At 50.8% G+C, this 11,566-nt stretch overlaps 1 protein-coding gene across 1 annotated transcript in view; it reads left to right on the top strand.

Moving 5' to 3' along the window:
- The first annotated feature begins 9,146 nt into the window (after positions 1-9,146).
- Positions 9,147-11,566, top strand: part of Epas1 (endothelial PAS domain protein 1) — an 83,271-nt gene continuing 80,851 nt past the window's right edge. Inside the window, exon 1 of the mRNA XM_059248373.1 lies at positions 9,147-9,745. Within this exon, the coding sequence (XP_059104356.1) occupies positions 9,720-9,745 (26 nt within the window). The 5' untranslated portion in view covers positions 9,147-9,719. The remainder of the gene's footprint in view (positions 9,746-11,566) is intronic.

Raw genomic sequence — 11,566 nt, 5'->3', positions numbered from 1 at the left:
TCTCTGCCACATTTTTCCAGCAGCCCCCGACACCACACCTACCGGAGAGCCGCCCTGAGGTCCAACCTAGAGCCAAGGTATCGGTGCTAGCCCAAGTGACTTAAGGCCACAAAGGCTGGCTCAGAACATGGCACCTAGCTGTCCCCCCCCCGTCCCCCCCCCCACCGCCTCTTCATACACAGGAGCCTCATGAACCCTGCTGTCTCCCACAGGGAAATAGCACTGGACAATGCCTCCTTATCTAAGCCATCAGCAGGGTTATAACCAGTGTGCTCACTGACACCTTTAACCTCAGTAGAAGTTTCTGGAGACAAAAAGATATTCACTAGGAAGGAGGAACAGGGAAAGAGAATTAAAAGGGGAGAGGAGAGGAAAGTGGGAGGGGAGGGAACACACAGAGAGCACAGGTCAGGGGGTGTGTATTCCAGGTAGGATGTTTAATTAAAACTTATAAGGTTCCAGGATTCCTCCGATACCTCCTCTCCAAGGCTTTGAGCTGTCATACATACCTACAAACAATCTCCTGGAGACACTTTGATTTGCCTTTGACCCATTTAACATCCCTAAGATGGTACAGCCGAGTACCTGGACCTCAGCGCCACATGTACCCTGGGTGGCAAAAGGTGTTGCTTTGCTCAGAGTACTTGGCTCTCAGAGGGTCTGGAGCTCATAGCAATTTCCCTCTGGTGTGAATGCCTATTGTGCAAAATGCCAGTAGAAAAAGAATGGAATGGGGTTTTTAAAAATTGTGCTGAACAACAACAAAAAAATAATATAAACTTTTCTCTTGAAGGACTTGAAGTAGGTTCCTGGTTAACTGCGCAAGGAGCTGCGTGGGCCAAGGTCTCCTGCAGACTAGCTGCTGCTTGCTGAAAGAATGCTCAGTCACTGCTACGCTTAGCTGTCATTCCTGCCTCAGTGGTCACTAAATTACCAGGAACAGAATCCAAGATGGGAAAGCTGGAATGCCAGGTCTGAAAGGTGAGGGTCCTAGCCAGCTCACATGGAGCAGAAGAGCAGCCACAGCCCACTCTACACATCTGGTAGCCACCTAAATGTCCCCAGCACTGTAGAAACCAGCAAAAGCTGGAAATCCAAGATGGATGATAACTAGCACTCAGCCAAAGGTTTGATGGCCTCTGTAGGGCTGGTCCTTGGCTTTGGGTCTGGAAGAAAAGACCCAGTTGCTAACTGCTACCCAGAATGCTCTGCTTCAGCTTCTCTTATTAGGAAACTCCTGGTCACCCTTCAAGATCCAGTCACAATGTTACCTTTTCTAAAGACTTCCCCTAGTTTCTCCCTCTTCTATTTCGTTTCCCAGCCTGAGCTCTTAGAACAGCAGGCTTTTTAACTCCGAGGTGTGGTATTTCACCTGTCTGGACATCCCTTTCCAATAGCAAACTGTGAGGTTTAGTAGGTAGGACATGTTGTTCATCTCTCGGAGGTGAATATCAACCATGTGATGAGCATGGGCTAAATGCTCAGGTGCTGTCACAGAATGAGTGGATGAGATAAATTACTTAAGCCAAGTCACAAAAATGCAGTCGAATGGGATATTACCTCAACAGAATTTAAAGGGGGAAGCTTGGAATACGGTATTTTATTAATTTTTGAATGAAGTGTGTATTTTTAATAGGTATAATTAGCTTGAATCACCTATGGGTTATTTTTCCAATACTTTTGTAATTATGGCTCTAATTATTCTTTAAAACCTTGCCATACAAGTTTCACTCTGTAAGCTATAGATAGACCATGAACTCTGGACTGTCTATCCTGGAGTTACCTGCTTTGAGTGTTACCTCTAACATGTTTTTAGGCCAGAAAGCATCTTGCCTCGATAAATGACTATCTAAGCAGGACCCACATGAATCTGGCCAAAATAGAAATAATTAGAAGAACTAACCTAGAATGATGTAAAATCAGCAATTAACGCAGAGCATGCCCTAATATCTAAAGGTTTTGAAACATGCCCGTCTCTCCGTACTCCCGTTCAGATAGGACGCTGAGCACATTGGGCATAGCTGGCCTTAAACCCCCACCCCCACCCCGTTCATGTACTAGAACCTTCAACCCTCTGAGGAGACAAACAGAAAATTCTCAGGGTTGAAAATCTTAAGTATTTACAGACACATTCTCCACATTGTGTTCCTGGTTTTCTTCAAAGGGCAAAGACAGAGGTATGCACTCTGTTTGTGTGGGAGCTTATTTCTTGGTGTGGCACCTGCAGAGGTTCATGAGCATGAGTGGGCATGTGTATACAACTGATTTTAGGAGCATGCTGTGTGTGCTTCAGGAATTGCCCTTTTTCTTTTTCCTCGAACAGGACACCTCCACGTCACCAAGGCCCAGTTTTGCACCCATTGTGATGCCGATGCCGGGGCTCTTATGCAAGCCACTGGAGACTGTGAAGGGAAAAAGGTTTTTCACTCTGTATGTCATTTATCATGTGCTCATTTCTTGCCAGGTACCCTGATGGCCATTGAGGATGCCAATATACATTGCCACCTAGTGTCTCTATCCCTGTTTCAGCCTGCCCTAGCCCTGAGGTGAAATGGGGGCAAGGAAGAAAGATCTCCCTCCCTCCCTCCCTCCCTCCCTCCTCCTTTCCTTTTTACCCCACCCCCTTCTTTTTGAGCACAGAAACAATCTCTCTCTCTCTCTGGTTTCCTCTGGCCACAGCAGGTGCGTCTCTCTTTGGTACCCATATGTTATCCTTGCAAGCACCGGACTTGTCCCTTCCTGCTGAAATTCTTGTGGATCCAGAAGGGATTTCTCCCTCAGCTGCCCCTGGTGATTTTCCCTCAGCTTCTGCCTCCACATAGTCAGCCTTTTCTTCTGAGAACTTCTCAAGGACATTCATGCAGACAGCCTCTCATTAAATATTCCAGGTGAAATTCATCTTGTGAATTCCATATCTGGCCCTGAATATCCTACTTCATATGAGACCTTTCCATTGCTACTCTGACTTCTCCTCCAGAATAAAAGATAGACTTATGCACCCACCCACTTACCCAGATATTATCTCCAAAGATCATACACTTCAAATCCATCACTAACGACTGCTCGATGCAGGGGGTCACAAGACCTATTCACATTGCCATGGACTACTCAGTTGTACCAATCTGGCTTCAGAGCTTTCTAGAAAGTTTAATGAGGCCTTTATTGAAGCTGCCTAGAAACTCCACTTCTCCCTCTGTCTAGTCTTATTTCCTCTGTTATCTCACAAAAGTGTCATGCAAGAGCATGTCCTAAATAGACCTCCCATGAACTCTCATCTTGCCCCTTAGACAGATTCCAGGGAATCCAACCTATTCTGTTGCTGTGACACAAGGAACTGGAAATCACTTCTACATGTGGATATAGCCAGCTTTTCTGCACTCCCTGCATCCCCCAAGCTCCAGAAATTTCCATGAGCTCCCTATGTGGTCTCCATGTTCTCCCTTGGGTGGACCATTATGCTCACAACTGCACCTGGAAATCACGCACTCCCTTTAGGTAGACAGTGGCTAGGAAAAACTCTCAAAACCATTCTCCAAAGCTTTCTTGTGTTCTTCATTTTGGAAATGGGGGCAGTGGGCAGCCAGTGTCTGGGACCTTGGTTTCAACAGAGATCAAAGAGGCCCGCTTTAACTTCCTGTTCTAGGTCAAGGCTACTCTAACTAGCTGAGGGGTCATTCTAACCCCTACTCTGTGCCATTTGGGGTCATCCAGGCTCCAGGGCAGGGATGGTTGGGCCCAGCAGCATCATTTTTAGTGACAAGAGAAGTTTCACTTACGTTCATGCTTTTTCCAAGGTGGGGCTAGCATTTCTTTCCTACTGGCCATTCTTCTCACATGAGTGTTACTTTATCACCTCAGATGGCACACCCACCAACCTGTTGCCTGGCCAGTTCAGGCTAAGCTTCTCTGGGACCTAGGAGTGGACACAGCTTGGATTCTAGATTTTTCTACCTTTCATTCTCGTTCACTCTATCCCTACCTGCCTACTCCCCGACAACCAAATTCTTACATACCTATTGTTATGAGAGTTAGAGTATGGTTTTGTGCTCAATTTTCATATTTAAGAGACTCTCCAGAGTATATTCATTATTGGTCTAGCTTGCCCTTTTTTTTTGCCATGATAAACACCATGACCAAAAGCAACTTTGGAGGACAGGGTTTATCTGGATTATGCGTAAACCAGATTACAGCCCATCACAGAGGGATGCCAAGGCGAGAATTCAATCAGGGCAGGAACCTGGAGGCAGGAAATGAAGCAGAGACCATGGAGGAATGCTGATTACTGACTTGCTCTCCAGGGATTGCTTATCTCACTTTTTTTATATAGCCCAGGACCACCAGCTCAGGGACGGTACCACCCACAGTGGGCTAGGCAATCTCATCATCATTAATTAAGAAAATCCCCTACAGACCTGCCTAAAGAGCACTCTGATGGAAGTATTTTTCTCAGCAGAGCTTTCCTCTTCCCAAATGACTCTAGCTTGTGTCAAGTTGGCAAATAATAATAATAATAATAATAATAATAATAATAATAATAGTAATAATAATAACTAACCAGTACAATTATATTCATTCACCAATTTAAAAACCATTTGGAGGAAGCAAAAGGTATTATTATCACTTAAAAGTTGTCTGCTGGTTTCAAAAGTCTTAAAAGGTGAGCCAATGTACATTCATAACCTGAGACAGGCAGTGTTGTACAAATGGGCTGGGTCCACCGGGAGGCAGGGACCGAGGCTGACGAATTATGTTTTCCATGGAGTAGCACAGCCGCGTAGCCGTGGATCAATGATTCCTTCGTTGGCTAAATGATGCAGGGAGAAACACATACAACTTCTTACTGCTACAACCTTATTCCTAGACCCAGCAACAGAAGCCACTGACCTCTAAGTCACCGGCAATCCAGGTGTGAAGGAGCCTCAGTGGGATTGGTTGTAACCAAACAGCTCTGTCAGGAGTCACTTAGACAGTCGAGTTGAAAAAACTGTTTGACCCCTTCCTCAAAATAAAATCACAGAACCTCTTTAGAAAGACAACAAATCCTGAGTATATGGGCCAAAAGTCAGAATGTTTAATAGCATGTGTCTATGAAACCATCTCAGGATGTTGGCCAGGAGCCACACACCCGAGGATGATTTTCTGGTACTAGAGTTCAGGGTTAGAGTGTGAATGTAGAAAATAGGTTCTGTGAAGTCACAGAATGGGTTGGCTTTGTTTGGAATGGAGCTGTGTGTGTGTGTGTGTGTGTGTGTGTGTGTGCTGGGAGGGGGTGAGCATGAGGAAGCCAGAGGTCAACATCAAATATTTTTTTCAGTTACTCTCCTGGGGGCGTGGTCAGGGATGAGAACTCTCTCTGAGCCCGGAGTTTGCTGATTAGGCTAAACTGGCTGGCTAACAAGGCTCTGGGGTCCCTCCTCCTATGTCCTCCCATTCCAGCACTAGGGTTATGGAGGTGTACCACCCAGCTTGTTTTGTTTGCTGTGTGTGCCTCTATGAGTAAAAGTAAAAACTTTTCTTGTTATTGTGACGTGATAACTGACCAGAGCAATTTAAGAGAGGGTGGGTGTCCTTTGACTCACAGTTTGAGGGGACCGGCCATCATGTTGGGGACAGTGTAGCTGTGAGAATGGCTGTAGGTGTGACTTCACGAGGCGGCTTGTCACATCGTGTCCATCTTCATCTAGGAAGCAAAGAGAGATGAATGCTGGTGTTCAGATCACTTCCTCTTTTCCACTCGGTCTTGGATCCCAGTTCGTAGCATCTGGAAACACCCTCATAGACAAGCCCAGAGTTGTGTTGGCAAAGAAATTCTAAATCCAATCAAGCTGACAACCGCAGATTAACTCTTGGGGGTGAGTCAGAAAGGTTTTTCAAGGAGGAGGATAGCCCTCCTCTCTGCTACCTCCCATGTTCTTGACAATTCCAAGCCAACTAAATGGTCAGCCTGCCATCAGAGGGCTGTCACATGAGACAGTATACACACAGGACAGTGGTAAGTGCCGGTGTTTGTGACTTCGAGTGTCTCCTTCAATTTCTGAGTCCCAGGGGGCTACTCTCGTCTCTTCTTGATCCCATTGTGACAAGGATCTGAAAGTTTGTCAAACACTAAAGCAATAGCCCAGCCTTCCACGGTCGCTTCTGCTAAGTCCTACCCACTCCAACCTGATTACAAACCGTATCCTGGGTGGAGTCTGTCACTCTGACACGATGGCCGAGGCATCCTCGCATCTTCCTACTACATCCCAAATACCTGCTTTCTAGGTTAGCCTTTATCAACAGCTCATCCTTCTAATGTGATACTCTAAAAGGAGAGAGGGAACCAAAGGCCCAGTCTCATCCCTTATTAAAACAAGTCAACAGTCCCTTGATGCCATAGCTGTTGACTCCAAGCAGTGCAACAGGGAGCCAAGAGACAGGTGGGGGTACTTCCTAAGAGACAGGCCATTTGTGTCCCTTTTAAGCAGTTTGGGAGCTTTACCTCAGGATGTCTTCTGCTCTGTGGCCTAACATCAATGCCTCTAGAGACACTTCTCCAAAGCCACTCCCCTACACCTACCATCTATTTTCAGAGCTTGTCCCCTTTAGTGTAGCTAGAGTTTTCCTGTGTGGCTCGCAGTCAGGACAAATCTCTGTCACCCGCCAGTCCCACAGCCGCTCAGACCCAACCAAGTAAACACAGAGACTTAAATTGCTTACAAACTGTATGTCCGTGGCAGGCTTCTTGCTAACTGTTCTTACAGCTTAAATTAATCCATTTCTATAAATCTATACCTTGCCACGTGGCTCGTGGCTTACCAGCATCTTCATATGCTGCTTGTCATGGCGGTGGCTGGCAGTGACTCCCTCAGCCTTCCACTTCCCAGAATTCTCCTCTCTCCTTGTCCTGCCTATACTTTCTGCCTGGCCACTGGCCAATCAGTGTTTTATTTATACAGAATGATATCCACAGCACTTTAGTTTTCCACGGACACTAAAACTGCAAAGAATGCCGTGTCTAGCTTATACCCTCAGCTCCTTACAGAGGTTGACTGAATTCTGGAAGACATCTTAAGAGGCTTTAGGTTGGCCAGATGGCTCTGCTCTAAGCAAGTCTGGGTCCTTCTATGAATCACACAGGGACATTTTATTTATAGGTTAAAACCCCAGTTAGAGAGAGGGGATGCTAGTGTAGGGAAGGGGCTATACTGATGTGGTTGCTGTGTTCTTGAGTGATCCCTTACTTTTGGAGTGTCCGTGTCCTAGGAATTGAACCCAGGGCCTGACACATGCTTGCACCTCTGGGCCCTACCTTTCCTCTTAAAAACAAAAATCTCCCAAACAAATTTCATAACCTCAGCCCTGCTGAAATGTTCCCTGCGGGCTAGAGGTATTGCTCAGTCACCTGTCAAGCACAGCTCAGGATTTGGGAGCTCTGGTGGAAAACAATGTTAGGGGCCCTGATACTGCCAAAGTGCTAGAGTTGTTTTTTTTTTTTTTGTTTGTTTTTTTTAATTGATGTTTGGTTTTTCACCCTTCCTCCATTCCAGTCTCAAGTGAAGTAAATATGCTTATAGTTTATTATGACCATGTCTATCGATTTGAATTTCTCATTAAGACAAATAAATATGTCCACTAGAGTTGTCTGGATGGAGAAGAGCCGTAGGAAATCACCCACCAGCTTCATAGAGTGAAACAGATGGTCTTTGAAATCACAGTCAGGTGTATCATTGATTTCCAAGTTCTCAAGGAAAGTGTCTCTCATTTCTGATTTTTCTACCCTCCCCATTCTTTCGGACACCTTCCCAAGACTCCTGAAAAGTGCCCCTCTTCCTGTGTGCCTATGCCCATAAGATCTGCCCCCGCCCCAACACATACACCCCGTTTCTGCTTATAATTTTACTAGGAAATGTTGGTGAAAGACCAGGGCAGGATTTGGGTCCCAGGGCGGCTCAATTTGCAGGTGCTTGCTTTCTCGGGAATTCACACATGCGAACCCCATGGGCCTTTCCCCAAGTCTTCAAAAATCAGTGGCTTCCCTTGTTCCCTGCTGGATCACCTAGGTAGGAAATGGAACGTGTCAGGGCAGGGGTATCTCACAGGTGGAAAAGGCCAAAGAGCTCTCTGCCTGATGATGCAGGACTTTAGAACACCACTTCCTGCAGTTCCATAACCCTGGAGCCTTAGAAGGCGGGCCGATCCAGTGACTTAGGGATGTGCCTTCAACTCTCACCCTTGAGATCACACTAGGGAACCCACGGTGATGCTGGGGTATTTATTGAGAGCTGGCAGCGGCAGGCAGGAGGGCTCCAAGACCCCCCTCTCTGGCCTGTGTAGTAACCTAACAGCCTACCGCGAGCACCTCAAACAACCCATAAACCAGTTGAGGAAAAGACACCAGCAGGAGCAACCCTAGATCATTTTTGTCACATTTTTCTCCCACGCTTCCCCCCCACACACACACACACCACCCCCCCACCCCACCCGCTGCCTCTCTGGATTCAGAAGTCAAGGTCAGCTGCGCTTCGCCAAAAAAAAAATAAAATAAAAATAAAGCGCACGGGCAAGGCAGGCAAGCAGTACTGCGGTCGGAGTCCTGGGAATTATTCCCACCGGCCGGAGGGAGCCACGCAGCTGGGCCAGGGACGCGTTGCAGCACCCGGGAGTGGCGCTGCACGCCCTAGCCGCGCGTGGGACCCCTGACCCCGCGGTCCTGCCCTGGTTCTCAGGGAAATGCGCCGCTGAGAGGACGCTGGAGCGAAAGCACACTCCGGCTCGGGTAGCAGACTCCCGTGACTACTCAGCCCGGCGCTAACTGAGCCTCCGCGCTCCGAGTCCCACTTAGCTCCCCGCCACCCAGCAGACCATCAAAACAAGTCGCTGATCTGCGGAAGGAGAAGAGGCAGGGCTGGGCGAGCGCCGCAGGAGCGCAGCCCGGGAGAAAGGGGCGGGCCGGGGTCAAGGCAGAGCCTGTGGCCGCGCCTCCCCATTGGCCGGGACGCGGTGGGAAGCCCAGACAGGCAGCTAGCGGGCGGGGGCGGAGCTTGTCTGTCGCCCCGCCCCGTCCCCGCCCCCGGCCCGCCCCCGGCCCACTGTGGGACTCCCGCGCCCCTCGCGCCCTCCCGCGGGCGGGCCGTCCGAGTTTTTAAAGTGGGCTGGCAGCTGAGGGAGCCGGACATTCGAGAGCGGCCGGTGCACAGCTTCGGAGTCCCCAGCGTTCCGCTCCAGCTCTCCTGAGGCGGCCGTACAATCCTCGGCAGTGTCCTGAGACTGTATGGTCATCTCAGCGGCCGCGCTCGCCTGGCCCCGGATTCCTTCCACCTGGCGCTGGTCGAGCCACTATTTTCGTTTGTTTGTTTTTTGGTTGGTTTTGTTTCGTGCAATCCCAGACAACTGACTCTGCTTCGGGGATAAACGGAACTTCTGGTCCCTTGTCGCGGCTCTCTCCTTTTGGCGTCTTACCACCTCCTCCCATTCCTTTTCCCCGGCCCCGCCCCCTCCTGCAGGTTCCTCCCCGTCACCCCTCTCCTCCCTCCTCCTCCTCCTCCGCACCTAGCCAGCCGTCCGCAAACTTCCACCTGATTGTGCGGGGACACTCGGACCTGCGAGCACTAAAGACCTCTCACACCTGCCGGGGCGACAGAGAGCCGCCGAGGGCCGCAGCAGAAGGCAGCGGCTGCAGCCCCTACCGCTGCCGCCCTAAAGAACCCAGGTGCTCCGGGTCTCGGAGGGACGCGGCGACAATGACAGCTGACAAGGAGAAGAAAAGGTAAGCGGGCGTCCGAGCCGGCGACCGACTCGGTCCCGGGCAGTGGCGGAACTGCGCGAGGCGAGCGCGACCCCGGGCAGTTGCTGGAGGGGTGCGAGAGGTCTCGGAGGCCGGAGGACCGCTCTTGGGGAGGAGTAGGGGGGTTGAGTGAGCGAGCAGGTGCGGGCTTTAGGGACGCGGAGTTGCGGCTTCGCAATCGAGTCGCGAACCCCATAGTTCCGAGACCTTGAGACCCAGAGAGATGGCCCTGGAGGTCAGGGGTGCTTCCGTGGCGCCTTCCAAAGCCTGTGGTGCCCAGAGCACCAGGCTTCCCCAGCCAGGGGTTTGAAATGTTTCTTGGGCTGATGCCCTCGACTTTCTCAGGCTTTACCTGCTGGAGCAGCAGACACGCCTTTCTTTTCCTACGCCCCTCCAAGGTCCTTCCGAGAGCGCTCCCAGGCGAGCTCTGCGCCCCAAACTAGCATGGGACGGAGGGCAAAGCGCAACTCGGGGGCGCGCCCTGGCCCGAGGAGCCGGAACATGGCCAAGTGTCCTGCTCCGGACCGCACTCAAGTTTGTAGAACCCCCCCTTCCCTCGCCCTGCACCGCGACTCAGCCAGAGAGTGGGTAGTGACCTGGATTGCCCTGCGGGGGCAGGTGTCTTAGTGTGCAGGGAGAGGACGACGACGACACCGGGCCTTTCCGAGTGTCTGACTCTTAAGAAGACAGAGAAGGGCAGCCACGAAGGCCTGCCCTCGCGAACCTGTGGGCACTGGGTGAGAGGCAACTCCGGCCAGCTCGCGCTGCCCTGGAGCCTCCTTCAATCTGCGCCGCTGGATCTGGCGGCACTGGGCTCTCTCAGAGCCTGGGTGGGAGCGCACCAAGCGGCCTCGCAGACCTGGGTACACCCTCGCCTCCTACAAAAGTTTGTGGCTGGTCGCCTGGCCCTCTGCTCCTGTTTCGATCGGTGCGAGCCTTGGGCTAGAGCGTCCAGCACTGCGCTCCGCTCCGCTGCGACTTAGCTAGGGTGGCCGGAATCGAACGCGGGACGGCAGAGTGGCGCGAGCCGCGGGAGATGAGCAGTCAGGCTGGAAAGGACTGCGTTGAGGACTCAGCCCCAGAGCAGACTGGCTTTTGTTTGGACTTCCACTTAGGGACCCGAGCCAGGAACAGTGTATCCTCTGGTCGAAAGCGACGGCTCCCACCTCAGGGCACCGATAAGGATTTGATAAACACGAGCGAATCGCACCCGTCCTGGCCGGGCGCCCGCGCCCTGAGCTGGCGGATCTCTAGGGGTGGGGAAGGTATTGAGTCCGGTTCTAGATTCCCTATTGTCACCCACCAAACAGCTCTGGGGTGCTGTGTCCTTTGAAGGTAGAGAAGCAAGGGGAAAGATTCGAGCTGTAAAGCCAAACAGAATGCAATTATAAACAATCAAAACCGCGAAGTTAGACAGCCCAGGGCCGCCAGGGGAACGTACAGCGTTTTCTTACTGCGGTGCCTATGGGTGACTGTCGCATTTACAGAGATGAGGCCTGATGGCAATCAGTGTGAAGTGTCATCTTGCTCTTAGGTCTACCAATCGTTGGGAGAAACAGGGAAGAGAGGGGAAAGCGATTCCATAGCCAGTTTACAGAGCCTCCTTAGGAGAGGGCTGTCAGAGTATGGGAGCCGCAGTAGGAGCGGGAAGAAGTTGTGTAATGATACCACAAACTATCGATGACAGCGGCCGCTTTAAGAACCAGTGAAACACCTCCTGGCCTGCGAACCTCCTGAGGAGGCCAGCTGCGGGTGGTGCAGCGCCCTAGTGGTAGCCCAGCAGGGATTTTGTGTGTGTGTTAA

This window comes from Peromyscus eremicus, chromosome 22, assembly GCF_949786415.1.
Source record: "Peromyscus eremicus chromosome 22, PerEre_H2_v1, whole genome shotgun sequence".
NCBI lineage: Eukaryota > Metazoa > Chordata > Mammalia > Rodentia > Cricetidae > Peromyscus > Peromyscus eremicus.
This window is presented reverse-complemented; position numbering and strand designations above follow the sequence as displayed.